The 14570-nt window shown below is 50.3% G+C and overlaps 1 protein-coding gene across 2 annotated transcripts in view; it reads right to left on the bottom strand.

The window, feature by feature from the left end:
* The window catches only part of MYO9B (myosin IXB), a 138026-nt gene that overhangs the window by 58630 nt on the left and 64826 nt on the right, over positions 1 to 14570 (bottom strand). For both annotated transcript variants that reach the window (XM_055372082.2, XM_055372084.1), the window contains exons 3-6: positions 9741 to 9835; positions 2489 to 2551; positions 1133 to 1232; positions 784 to 884 (exon numbers count right to left, since the gene is read on the bottom strand). In XM_055372082.2, coding sequence (XP_055228057.1) covers positions 784 to 884; positions 1133 to 1232; positions 2489 to 2551; positions 9741 to 9835 — 359 coding nt within the window. The remainder of the gene's footprint in view (positions 1 to 783; positions 885 to 1132; positions 1233 to 2488; positions 2552 to 9740; positions 9836 to 14570) is intronic.

Genomic DNA, 14570 nt, shown 5'->3' with positions numbered 1-14570 from the left:
AAATAATTAAATCGTAGTAACATAAGCATAATATAAAATTCACTACCTTAACTTCTTTGATTTTTAGAGACAGGATCTTACTCTGTTGCCCAGGCTGAAATGAAGCAGTACAATCCTAGCTCACTTACAGCCTTGAACTCCTGGCTTTAAGTGGTCCTGTTGCCTTGGCCTTCCAAAGCACTGTGATTACATGTGTGAACAACCGTACCCGGCATTCTTTTTTTTTTGAGACTGGGTCTCGCTCTGTCACCCAGAGTGGCGTGATTAGTTCAGTGGCGTGATCATGGTGGCTCACTGCAGCCTTGTCCTCCCAGGCCCAAGCGATCCTCCCACCTCAGCCCCACAAGTAGCTGGGACCACAGGTGCGTACTACCATGCCTGGCTAATTTTATTTATTTTTTGTAGAGATGAGGTCTCACTATGCTGCCCAGGCTGGTCTTGAACTCTTGGGCCCATGCAATCCTCCACCTTGGCCTCCCAAAGTGCTGGGATTACAGGCGTGAGTGAGCCACGTGGAGCCTGGCCAAACCATTTTTAAGGGTACAATTCAGCAGTGTTAAGTATGTTCACGTTACCTTTAATTGGCATCGCCTAATGACCAATGTCTTGAGCCCCTTCTCATGTGATCGCTGCTATTGGGCCACACTCCCTATGGCGGCACTGTTCAGGACACTGCCTGCCTGTTTTCACTGGGTTGCAGGTTAGACCTCAGAGTGACTGGTAAGGGCCATGCGCGCCCCCTGTAGGCTCTGGGGGACAGGCCCCAGGAGCCCGCACACTTACTGCTTCTTGGTGGCGGGGAGGAAGCCCACCATCTCCATGGCCTGCTTGAGCCTCTCAAAGTCATGCTTCAGGTCCTCCCCATCTTCAATCTTCAAGTTATGCTGGAAAACAAAGGCATGGGTACTCTGGGCATTCCTGGGCCGGCAAGGGTGGCGTGCCAGAGTGATTTTGGCTGGAGCTGGTGGGGCAGGGCCCCAGGACCAGGGGAATGAATGGGTTCTTTTAATGCTGCCTTCTGGGAGCGGGTTCGGGGGCCAGGGCAGGCTGCCTCTGACTTCCCGGCTGTACATAAACAGCTTGAGGCCGGGAACAGAGGTGGCGTTTGTGGCTCAGGCTTGAGGCTGTTTACCTGGTTGAGGTAGAAATAATCTTCAGGCTGCTTGAGCTGAAATTCTTGGCGCTCTTCCTCGCTGACCCCAAGTAACAAATAATAAAACACATGGTAGTTCCTACAGGTCAAAATTGGGAGGAAAATAGTTGTTTTTGGAGGCCAAGTAATAGCTACTCTGCAAACCACTACTAACACGGCTTTGGAGAGCACACCTCAAATATGTACAAATTTAAAACAGTAAGTCAGTTCTTACTATGTCTTAAAAAAACAAAACAAAACAAATGAGTGTCTTGAGCGAGTAGATTTCTGGAGGATTGGAGGTGGGTGGGTGTACATCTCACTTATTTGTCAATCAGAAATGTTTCTTTCTTTCTTTTTTTTTTTTTTTTGAGATAGGGTCTTGCTCTGTTACTCAGGCTGAAGTGCAGTGGTGCAATCACAGCTCACTGCAGCCTCGACCTCCTGGGTTCAAGTGATCCTCCCAGCTCAGCCTCCTGAGTAGCTGGGACTACAGGTGTGTGTCACCATGCCCAGCTAATTTTTTTTTTTTTTTGGTCTTTTTTGTAGAGATGGGATTTTGCCATGTTGCCCAGGCTGGTCTCGAACTCCTGGGTTCATGTGATCCTGCCGCTTAGGCCTCCCAAAGTGCTGGGATTACAGGTGTGAGCCACTGCTCCAGGCTTTTTTTTTTTTTTTTTTTTAAAGAGACAAGGACTCTAGCCGGGCGTGGTGGTGCATGCCTGTAATTCCAGCTACTCGGGAGGCTGAGGCATGAGAGTCGCCTCAGGCATGAGAATCGCTTGAATCCAGGAGGCAGAGGTTGCATTGAGCCGGGATCACACCACTGCACTCTAGCCTGGGTGACACAGCAAGACTCTGACTCAAACAAACAAAAACAAAAACAAACAAACAAACCAAAAAAAACCCAACCAACCAAACAAAAACAGAGACAAGGACTTGCTCTGTTGCCCAGGCTGAAGTGTGGTGTCTAGCTCACTGCAGCCTCAACCTCCTGGGCTCAGGCGATCCTCCCGCCTAGGCCTCCTGAATAGTTGGGACTACAGGCACGTGCTACCATGCTTGAGAAATGTTTCCAATCTACGTATATTTTGTGCAGACATCTGAGCACATACTGGGGATAAAACCTCCAGGGAGGCACACAAAGGTGGCTTGGGAGGTATGAGGACAAAGTGTGAGGCCACAGGGGCAGGTCTGGGGAGAAGATGGATGGGCAGGCCCTGCTCCTGTGAGAGCCTCCACGGCCTCCCCCAGAATTCCTCCGAACTCAGGACGTTTGCTTTGCTTCTCTCCTCTGTAGGAGGAAATGTAGACATGGCGTGGCATTCAGAGATTCCTGCGAAAACGTCCTCCTACCTCTCATCCTTCTCCTGAGACACCAGGCGAGACTTTTCAAGCAGATATTTCTCGACGACAGCTCTGTCATTAAGAGAAAAACAGAAAGAATAAAACATTACATTTTAGTATTGTGTTAATATTGAGTTTTTTTTTTTTTTGAGATGGAGTCTCGCTCTGTTGTTCAGGCTGGAGTACAACGGCACAATCTCAGCTCACTGCAACCTCTGCCTCCTGGGTTCAAGCGATTCTCTTGCCTCGGCCCCCACAGTGGTTGGTTGGAACTACAGGCGTGTGCCAACCCCCACCCGGCTAATTTTTGTATTTTTAGTAGAGGCGGGGTTTTGCCATGTTGGCCAGGCTGATCTCGAACTCTTGACCTATGTCAAGTGATCTGCACGCCTTGGCCTCCCAAGTGCGGGATTACAGGCATGAGCCACCGCGCCTGGCCAATATTTGTTATTCACTATCTTTTTTATTCTAGCCACCCTAGTGGGTGAGCAGTGGTACGTCCTTGTGGGTTTTTTTTTTTTTTGCGATGGAGTCTTACTCTGTTGCCCAGGCTGGAGTGCAATGACGCGATTTCTACTCACTGCAACCTCCACCTCCTGAGTTCAAGCGATTCTCCTGCCTCAGCCTCCTGAGTAGCTGGGATTACAGGCATGTGCCACCATGCCTGGCTAATTTTGTATTTTTAGTAGAGATGGGGTTTCTCCATGTTGGTCAGGCTGGTCTCGAACTCCTGACCTCAGGTGATCCACCTGCCTCAGCCTCCCAATATGCTGGAATTATAGGCATGAGCCACTGCACCCAGCATTCGTTTTGACGCAGGATCTTGCTCTGTTGTGCAGGCTGGAGTGCAGTAGCACGATAATGGCTCAATGCAGCCTTGTCTTCCTGGGCTCAAGTGATCTTCCCACCTCAACCTCCCGAGTGGCTGGGACTACAGGCTAGTTTTTGTAGTTTTTGTAGAGATGGGATTTCGTGATGTTGTCCAGGCTGGTCTGTAACTCCTGGCCTCAAGTGATCTACGTGTCTCAGCCTCCTGAAGTGTTGGGATTACAGGCGTGAGCCATGCATCTAGCCTGTCACTGTGGTTTGGATATGCATTTCCCTGATGACCAATGATGCTGAACATCTCATGTGCTTGCTGGCCATTCATAGCTCTTCTCTGATGAAGTATATATTGACGTCTTTTGTGGTTTTCTTATTGGGTGTTGGTCCTTTTATTGAGCTGTAAATGCCCTTTCTATATTCTAGATGCAAGTCCTCTGCTGGTTCTGATTTGCAGGTACCTTCTCTGGGTCTGGGGATTCCTTTCCAATTTTGTCACAGTGTCCTTGGAAGCACAGGGGTCTGTGATACCCATCAATACTTGGTTGTATCCATATGGTCTGGTGTTCTGCCGTTTATTGATCATTTTCTTTCTTTTTTTTTTTTTTTTTGAGACGGAGTTTTGCTCTCGTTGCCGAGGCTGGAGTGCAATGGCGTGATCTCGGCTCACTGCAACCTCCACCTCCTGGGTTCAAGCAATTCTCCTGCCTCAGCCTTCCAGTAGCTGGGATTACAGGCGCCCACCACCATGCCCAGTTAATTTTTGTATTTTTAGTAGAGACAGGTTTCACCATGTTGGCAAGGCTGGTCTCGAACTCCTGACCTCAGGTGATCCACCCGCCTTGGCCTCCCAAAGTGCTGGGATTAGAGGCATGAGCCACTGCGCACGGCCTTACCAATCATTTTCTCTGTGCCAAGCAGTTAAAGTGTTTCCTCCAAATTAAGTTCTCAGAGGTCCCTCAGGAGGCACCTAGCATCATGTGGGACCTTGAGTCTGAGGGTGCCAGCACAGGGACTGGGGTGTCTCTGCAGCCCCAAATATCTCTCAGTGCTAAAAGTAGTGGCAGTGAATGTTTTTTCGAGGAAAAATATGTTCTAGGCATCATTTGATGTATTTCTCAGGGACTCCTCTTCCATACTGGGGCAGGCACGGTGGCTCCTGAGGAGTGGACAAGGAGCCAAGGCTTGGTGAGACTATGTGCTGCCCAGGGCCCCTGTGGGAAGAGGGTGGCCTGGTGGGATCCTTTCGCACCAGCTGGGGCTGGCTGAGTCTGGTGGGGCCGGTCTATCACAGGGTCTGCCATCACCAGACGTGTGAGCTCACTGGGGCCTCCAGATCACCCTCATCTGAGCCCATCCTGTTATGCAGGAGACACAGCTGGTGCCCAAGGAGTGGCAGGGCCAGGGGACAGCACGAGGTTCCCAATTCAGGGTCTGCTGAATGCCTGTCTCTCCAGCACAGCAGTCTTTTTTTTTTTTTTTTTTGAGACGGAGTCTCACTCTGCCGCCCAGGCTGGGGTGCAGTGGCATGATCTGGGCTCACTGCAACCTCTGCCTCCCATGTTCAAGTGATTCTCCTGCCTCAGCTTCCCGAGTAGCTGGGATTATAGGCATGAGCCACCACACCCGGCTAATTTTGTTATTTTTAGTAGAGATAGGGTTTCACCATGTTGGCCAGGCTGGTCTTGAACTCCTGGCCTCAGGTGATCCACCGCGTCAGTCCCCCAAAGTGCTGGGATTACAGGCGTGAGCCACCGCGCCCAGCCCAAGACAGCAGTCTTTTGTCTGCAGGCTCACATAGGGACACACACGATGCACAGGTGGCTTCTGATGGCCCAGCCTGGGTCCTCTCTTCTTTCAAATAGGAGAAAAAGTGTTTCCTTCTATTCCTTTGCCGGGCTAGTAACCAGTTTCAGCACCTTCCTGCATTCCTGGGGAGGGAGGCTGTGTCCGTTTCTAGAAGGAAACTCATGTTTCAATCTCAGCCTGTGGCTGATTCCCTGTGCTGCATCTGCAGGTCTGGCAGAGGACGTGGCCCCATGGTGGCAGGATGGCAGAGCCAGCACACTGGGTGTCTGGCATCAAAATGTCGCTTGACCGATGATGGCCCCTTCCCTTCCCCAATCATTTTCAAGGCCTGGGCCTAAAAAAGGGGTCTTATAGGGACCCAGGGTTCCTCCAGCACTGAGTCCTTGAACACACAGGAAGCTGCAGCCTCATAAATTGGGGAACTGGGTGGGGAGGCTTGGACTGTGCCTGACCCTTGGCCTTGGTGGGAATGGCATGGAGAAGTGTCACCTGCCTGAAAGTGGGCAAAAGCAGAACCGGTCTGAGCCGGCTCTTTGTGTGATCGCTGCGGCCATTCTTGGGATAGGAAGTGCACCTCCCTCCCTGAGGCGAGGATGGCCACAGTCCTGAGGTTGTGGGTGGAGGCAGGACTCCCTTTCCTGAATCCAAGGCCACAGATACGACTTTCCAAAGCTGGTCTGGGAGACCTGGCCACGGAGGGCCACTGGTCCTGAATATGATGGGAGCCTGGGGAAGGTCAGGGAGGCTAAACCATTTAGCTATGGGCTGGGCCAGGCCAGCCCTTCTGGTGTCTGGTCCAATGGTGGGCCCTGGAAGTTATGTCTCCCGGAACCTGGGGATGTGACTTTATCTGGAAAAAGGGAGCTGGGTGCAGTGGCTCATGCCTGTAATCCCCAGAGCTTTGGGGGGCCAAGGTGGAAGGATCGCTTGAGGCCAGGAGTTCAAGACCAGCCTGGACAACATAGTGGGACCCCGTCTCTACAGAATAAAAAAAAAAAATTAGCCAGGTGTGGTGGTGTGCACCTGTAGTCCCAGCTACTCAGGAGGCTGAGGCAGGAGGATCGCTTGACTCCAGGAGTTCAAGGTTGCAGTGAGCCATAATCATGCCATTGTACTCTAGCCTGGGCAACAAAGTAAGACCCTGTCTCAAAACATAAAAAAGGATCTTTGCAGAGGCCATTAAGTTAAAGACCTCAGGATCATCCTCAATAATCCAGGAGGGCCCTAAATCCGATGACAAATGTCCTTAGAAGAGGGGGTTGGGCGTGGTGGCTCACACCTGTAATCCCAGCACTTGGGGAGGCCGAGGCAGGCAGATCACTTGAGCCCAGGAGTTTGAGACCAACCTGGCCAACAGAGTGAGGCCCTGTCTTTACTAAAAATACAAAAATTAGCTGGGTGTGGTGGCATATTCCTATAATCCCAGCTACTTGGGAGACTGAGGCACAAGAATTGCTTGAGCCTGGGAGGCGGAGGTTGCAGTGAGCAGAGATAGTACCACTGCACTCCAGCCTGGGCGACAGGGTGAGATTCTGTCTCCAAAAAATAAAAAAATAAAAAAAAAAAGAGGAGAGACACATGCCACCTGAAGACAGAGGCAGAGATGGGAGTAATGTGGCCATGAGCCAAGGGAGCCACCAGAAGCTGGAGGAGGTAGCCAGGATCTTTCCCTAGAGACTCCAGAAGGAACCAGCCCTGTGGACACCTTGATATCCGACTTCTGGCCGCTGGGATGATAAGAGAATAATTTCTGTTGCTTCAGCCATACGGTTTGTCGTACACTGTTATGGCAGTCCCTCCTAGGAAATGCATACAGATATAATGTCGGAAAGGGGGCAGTGCCCATGCGGAGGTCAAGCCTGCAGTGTCTGTCCAGAGCCAGCTGGACACCCAGACAAGACAAGGAGGCAGCTTAGCTTCTCCCCAAGGGAGGCATGGAACTGTAGCAACAGTATCTGTGTCATCTTCCCAACAAGGTACCCTGAATTCTTCCTGTGGGTCAAAATCTCTGCAATGTGGCAGACAGGATTGTGCAAAAGATGGACCCACGGGAAGAAAAAGAAAACCAAAGATAAGAGGTGGGGACCTTTGTGCACTGCTGGTGGGAAGGTAAAATGGTGTGGCTTCCATGGGAAACAGTATGGTGGCTTCTTAAAAAATTAAATGGCCAGGCGCAGTGGCTCACGCCTGTAATCCCAACACTTCGGGAGGCCAAGGTGGGCAGATCACCTGAGGTCGGGAGTTCGAGACCAGCCTGACCAACATTGAGAAACCCCATCTCTACTAAAAATACAAAATTAGCTGGGTGTGGTGGCGCATGCCTGTAATCCCAGCTACTCGAGAAGCTGAGGCAGGAGAATCGCTTGAACCCAGGAGACAGAGGTTGTGGTGAGCCGAGATCGCGCCATTGTACTCCAGCCTGGGCAATAAGAGCGAAACTCTGTCTCAAAAAAAAAAAAAAAAAATTAAACATAGTGTCTGGGCGCAGTGGCTCATACTTGTAATTTCTGGATCACAGGCATGCACCACCATGCCCAGCTAATTTTTTTGTTTGGTTGGTTGTTGGGTTTTTTTTTTTTTTTTTTTTTTTTTTTTGAGATGGACTTTCGCTCGTCACCCAGGCTGGAGTGCAGTGGCCTGATCTTGGCTCACTGCAAACTCCGCCTCCTGGGTTCAAGCGATTCTCCTGCTTCAGCCTCCCGAGTAGCTGGGATTACAGGCGCCTGCCATTACGCCTGGCTAATTTTTGTATTTTTAGTAGAGATAGGGGTTTCACCACGTTGGACAGGCTGGTCTTGAACTCCCGACTTCAGGTGATCCACCCACCTCGGCCTCCCAAAGTGCTGGGATTATAGGTGTGAGCCACCACGCCTGGCCTTATGTTGTGTATTTTAACCCCCAAAATATGAAGTGAAAAAGGTGGGGTCTTCATGGAGAGGTCAGGGCCTGGAAGACAGGTGGGACAAGTGGCTGCTCCAGGTGTCTCTGATGAACCGGGTACACCCATGTGGGCAGGTGGTAGGAGTTGGGGGGCCACTGACTGCCTTGTGGGGGCTGAGGCCGAGGGGCCAGAGCAGCCCCTGACATTTGTCAAGGGCCACTCACCCACACCACTGCCTACTGGAGCCTGGGCACTGGGAAAAAGGAATGAAGCTAGAGGCGGAAGGTTCAGGAGAACAATATGCCTGTTTGTATCTTGAATATGAACCATCAGTTGAAATGATCATCAGTCAGGTTCAGACAGACAAAATCCTGGGACCTTTACAAATCCCATTGACACAGCAGCCCCTCACATGAGAATCTATAGTTAGGGGGGGATCCCTGTGAGTATCCAGGCCTTGGACCCTCTCAGACGCCATCTAAGTACTCATCCACCCATCAATGGATCCATGGATCCACTGATCAAGCCCATCCAATTCCATCCAACTTACCCATGAATCTATCCATTCGCTAATTGACACATCCACAAATCTACCCATTTATTCATCCACCTACCCATGAATCTACTCATCCCTCTATGAATAATCCATGTATCTCTCCATCCATGAATCCATCCACCCATGAATCCATCTATCCATCCATCCACCCATCCACACACCCACAAATCTACCCATTTATTCATCCACCTACCTATGATTCTATCCATTCACTTGTAAATCCATCCACCCAAGAATCCATCTATCCAGCCACCTGTGAATCCACTCACCCATAAATCCATCCACCCACCCATCCATCCAACCATCCATCCATGAATCTATCCATCCACCCATTCATTATATGAATCTACCCATTTATTCATTCACCTACCCATGAATCTACCCATCCACCCGTGATGGATGGATTCATGAGTGTATGGGTAGATCCACTCATGAATGCATCCATCCACCCATGAATCTACTCCCCCATGAATCAATCCATCAATCCATCCATCCATCGATCCATCCATCCATCCACCCACCCACCCACCCATTCATGAATCTATTCATCCATCCACTCATGAATCCATTCACCCAAGAATTCATCTATCCATCCATTCAGCCATCCATGCATGAATCCATCCATCCATCCATCCATAAATCTGTCCATCCATCTACGTGCAAATCCATTCACCCATGAATCCATCTGTCTGTCTAACCATCCATCCATCCATCCATCCATCCATCCATCATCCATCCATCCATCCATCCCCTCATGAGTCCATCCACCCACCCACCCTTCAGTATTTCCATGCGCGACCAACCTCACTTTGCTGCTCTGTACCTGTCATTTTCTGGCTAAAGGGGCACATGTTTGGCAAAGGCCAGAGTCCGCATCCCCACTGCCTGTGACACCCCCAAGACCTACCAAATTAGAAACTTTATCAAGACAGGAAATGGGCTAGGCTGTCCTTGCCTGTTCTCGGTAAAGCCCACTACCTCTAGCCACGTCCCCCAGCCCCTGCCCACATTTCCTACTTCAACCTACTGTTCCAGACCTTCACCTCAAAGACTTAAAAATCACACTCACTCTCCTGTACAAAGCATAAACATCCACACAGCCATGATCTCCACATCTCACTCCCATGTGTGTGTCAGGAAGCAACAGGGCATGGGGCCAGCTCCCACCAGTGGGGACCCCAGGGACACCTCACCCTCTCACGATGCCACTCTCTAGGTAGCTGACTTGGATGAATTTCCCAAACCGGCTGGAGTTGTTGTTGTGGGCTGTCTTGGCGTTTCCAAAAGCCTGCAAGGAAATCAAAAGCAGGTTTCAGATCAGGAGGGTGGAATTTCTTTTTCTTTTTTTTTCCTCTCATTTTACACTGTGCTTTTATATTTTGTATTGTTCAATTTATCTATTTTTTCTCTTGGAGACAGTCTTGCTCTGTCACCTGGGCTGGAGTGAAGTGGCACAATCTTGGCTCACTGCAACCTCTGCCTCCCGGGTTCAAGCAATTCTCATGCCTCAGCCTCCTGAGTAGCTGGGACTACAGATGCGCGCTACCATGCTGGCTAATTTTTGTATTTTAGTAGAGACGGGGTTTCACCATGTTGTCCAGGCTGACCTAGAACTCCTGAGTTCAGGCAATCTGCCTGCCTCAGCCTCCCAAAGTTCATGAGTCACTGTGCCCAGTCTCTATTTTTTCTTTTTCTTTCTTTCTTTTTTTTTTTTTGAGATGGAGTCTCGCTCTGTTGCCTTGGCTGGAGTGCAGGGGTGCGATCTCAGCTCACTGCAACCACTGTCTCCCGAGTTCAAGCGATTCTCCTGGCTCAGCCTCCCAAGTGGCTGGGATTACAGGCGCACGCTGCCACGCCTGGCCAATTTTTTATATTTTTAGTACAGACGGGGTTTCACTGTGTTGCCCAGTCTGGTCTCGAACTCCTGAGCTCAGACAATCCGCCCAACTTGGCTTCCCAAAGTGCTGGGATTACAGGCGTGAGCCACCACCCCTGGTCTCTTATTTTTTCTTTAACTGTTCCTGCAAAGTAGGGCTACCCAGTAAGCAGAGAGTAGCCCATTTTCTTTCACTCTTTTTTTTTTTGTTTGAGACAGGGTCACACAATGTCACCCAGGCTGGAGTGCAGTGTTGCGATCTTGGCTCACTGCAACCTCTGCCTCCCAGGCTGAAGCGATCTGCCTGTCTCAGCCTCCTGAGCAGCTGGGACCACAGGCATGCACCACCACGCCTGGCTAATTTTTTGTAGAGATGGGGTTTTGCCATGTTGCCCAGGCTGGTCTGGAACTCCTGAGCTTAAGTGATCCACCCACCTCGGTCTCCCAAAGTGCTGGAATTACAGGCATGAGCCATCATGCCTAGACTCGGTTTATTTAATTAATATTTTCCAGATTGTGACATAATTTGCAAAAACATTATTTTATTTGTTGTCTAAATAAACTTTATTTTTTAACCTTTTAATATTATTTTTGAGATGGGGTCTCGTTCTGTTGCCCAGGCTGGAGTGTAGTGGCATGATCTCGGCTCACTGCAACCTCTGTCTCCCAGGCTCAAGGGATCCTTCTGCCTCAGCCTCCCAAGTAGCTGCGACCACAGTCATGCACCACCATGCCTAGCCTTAACTTTTAAGGTTTTGGGGTACACACGCAGGTTTGTTAAGTAGGTAAACTTGTATCACAGGGATTTGCTGTATAGATTATTTTGCCACCCAGGTACTAAGCCTAGTATCCAACAGTTATTTTTTCTTTTTCTTTTCTTCTTTATTTTGAGACAGAGTCTTGCCCTGTTGCCCAGGCTGGGGGTGCAGTGGCACGATCTCGGCTCACTGCAACCTCCACCTCCCAGGTTCAAGCGATTCTCCTGCCTCAGCCTCCCAAATAGCTGGGAATACAGGCACGTGCCACCATGCCCAGCTAATTTTTGTATTTGTAGTAGAGACGGGGTTTCACCACATTGGCCAGGATGGTCTCGATCTCTTGACCTCATGATCCGCCTGCCCCGGCCTCTCAAAGTGCTGGGATTTACAGGCGTGAGCCACCGTGCCTGGCCCCAATAGTATTTTTTCTGCTCCTCTCCCTCCTCCCACCCTCCAGGAGGCCCCACTGTCTGCTCTTCCCCTCTGTGTGTCCATGTGTTCTCACCATTTAGCTCCCACTTGAAAGTGAGAACATGCAATATTAGGTGTTCTGTTCCTGTGTTAGTTTGCTAAGGATAATGGGCTCCAGCGAGTTTGGAGCTTCTATAGGCCTCAGCCTGGAGCCCTGGGCCTCCCTCCTTCTCGGCTTTGAGGACACTCACTTGTCCCCAAGAGAGTAGGCTATAAGTCACTTAGAAGCCCAGATAAGACCTGGAAAATACAGAGGTGTATAGCCAAGGCCCATTCCAACATTTCACTCTTTATCTCTGTGTCTGAGGTTGTGTGTGGTGCTCAAGTTTGTTTGTTTGTTTTTTTTTTTGAAACAGAGTCTTGTTCTGTTGCCAGGCTGGGGTACAATGGCACGATCTCAGCTCACGGCAATCTCCACCTCCCGGGTTCAAGCGATTCTCGTGCCTCACCTTCCCAGGTAGCTGGGATTACAGGTGTGCACCACCACGCCTGGCTAACTTTTGCATTTTTAGTAGAGACGGGGTTTTCCCATGTTGTCCAGGCTGGTCTCGAACTCCTGACCTCAGGTGATCTGCCCGCCTTGGCCTCCCAAAGTACTGGGATTACAGGCATGAGCCATCATGTCTGGCCGGTGTTCAAGTTTTAAGTCTCTGACATTAAAAATGGCAATTGCCTGAATTCTTTTCAGTTGTAACCATTCATCTGATAGGGTAAACCACACCCTGTGGGCCAAATCTGGTCTGATGCTTGTTTTTTTAATTGCCTGCGAGCCAAGAATGGTTTTCACATTTGTAAATGGTGAAACAAGAAACAAACAAACAAACAAAAACCCAAAGAAGAATATTCCCTGACGTGAAAAACCTCTTCACATTTCAGTGTCCATCAATGAAGTTTTATCGGTACATGCCAGGCTCATTCAATTGTGTTGCAACAGAGACTACCATCTAGTCTGCGAAGGTGCAAATATTGCCTATCGGGCTCTTTGTGGCAGGAGTTTTGGGCTGATCTGGACTCTGGGCTCACTGCTGGACACAAGGCAGGGTATGTGGAAGGTCCCTTGAGGAGCCCTAAAGTTTGGTGGGAAGATAAGTGGGTTCAGAGCAATAAAAAAAAAATTGGCATAAAACATGACATACAATTAACCTTCTTAAAGTGTACAATTCAGTGGCATTTAGTACATTCACAATGTTGTGCAGCCATCGCCTTTACCTGGTTCCAGAACATTCTGATCCCCCGAAAAGGAGACTGTCCCCATCAGCAGTCCCTCCCCATTTCCCTCCCCTAGTCCCTGACAACCACCAATCTGCTTCCTGTCTCTATGGATTTGCCTGTTCTGGGTATCTCAGGTCAATGAGGTCATACACTTATGGCCTGTTGTGTCTGGTTGCCGCTTTTTTCTTTCTTTCTTTTTTTTTTAAGAGGCAGGGTCTTGCTGTCGCCCAGTGGTGTAATCATAGCTCACTGCAAGCCTCGACGTCGTGGGCTCAAGCAATCCTCCTGCCTCAGCCTCCCAAGTAGCTGGGGCCACAGGTGCATGCCACCATGCTTGGCTAATTTTTAAAATTTTTTGTAGAGACCACATCTCTCTAAGTTGCCCAGGCTGGTCTTGAACTTCCGGCCTCAAGCGATCCTTCCACCTCGGCCTCCCAAAGGGCTGTGATGACAGGCACGGTGGCTCACCTGTAATCAATGTTTCATTCCTTTTTCACAGGACAATCTTTTTGCTCTGTACTGAGGAGTCCACACATACAGGGAAGTGTGTGCAGTGCAGGGAGTGTGCAAGGGTCCCCTCTGGGGCCTTCCATGTAACCATCACCTGGATGAAGATGGGGGACACCTACACTCTGTCCAGATTCCTGGGGTGCCCCCTTCCCATGAGGGACTTACTGCTCCAGAGTGGTTAAGACGGAGCCCTGGGGGAACTTGAGGCAGGGAAGGTGCCTGGGGCAGGACAGAGAAGCTGAGAAGAGGTGGTAGCTGGGGGAAGGTGGCGGCTCTTTCATTTAGGGAGAAAGAAGACGGGGTGAGGCCAGCAGGATGCGGGCTGTAAGGCCTTGTAGATGAGAGAGAGGCGGCAGAGCTGGTCCTGGGGCCTGGTGTTCCACTGTCCCAGTCCTTGTGACCGCTAGGTTTGGGGAAGAGGTGACATGGCAAGGGGAGGGCACAGGGGCAGGGGGCACGCCCTGCAGTCACACGTGGAAAGTTTGGCAGCAGTGATGCTCCCATTTGAGAGGCTGCGCCGCCCAGGGAGGATAGGAGAGAGCGAGGCCACAGTGTGAAGGAAGTGACAAGGCCATTGCCAAGGTCCCATTGTAGGGGGTGGGGTAGGTGGTGGCCAAGCACACCAGGGAGGCGGAAACCGGAGACACAATGACACAGAGAGACAGGATCTTCCTGAAGGCCTCATTCCACAAGGGGATGGATACTGGTTGTTATGGACTTCATGTCTGTGTCCCTCACATAATTTTTTTTTTTTTTCTGAGACAGGGTCTTGCTCTGTTGCCCAGGCTGGAGTGCAATGGTGTGATCTCGGCTCACTGCAACCTCCACCTCCTGGGTTCAAGTGATTCTCGTGCTTCAGCCTCCTGAGTAGCTGGGATTACAGGTGTGTGCCACTGCGCTCGGCTAATTTTTGGTATTTTTAGTAGAGATGGGGTTTTACCATGTTGGCCAGGCTGGTCTCGAACTCCTGGCCCCAAGTGATCTCCTTGCCTCGGCCTCCCAAAGTGCTGGGATTACAGGCTTGAGTCACCATGCCTGGCCCCCAACAAACTTTATAGGTTGAAATCTAACCCTGGCCAGGCACGGTGGCTCACGCCTGTAATCCCCGCACTTTGGGAGGCCGAGGCGGGCGGATCACCTGAGGTCAGGAGTTTGAGACCAGCCTGACCAATATGGAGAAACCCTGTCTGTACTAA

Source organism: Gorilla gorilla, chromosome 20 (genome assembly GCF_029281585.2).
Source record: "Gorilla gorilla gorilla isolate KB3781 chromosome 20, NHGRI_mGorGor1-v2.1_pri, whole genome shotgun sequence".
Lineage (NCBI taxonomy): Eukaryota > Metazoa > Chordata > Mammalia > Primates > Hominidae > Gorilla > Gorilla gorilla.
Note: the sequence above shows the minus strand (reverse complement) of the source record. Positions and strands in the feature narration are given on the sequence as shown.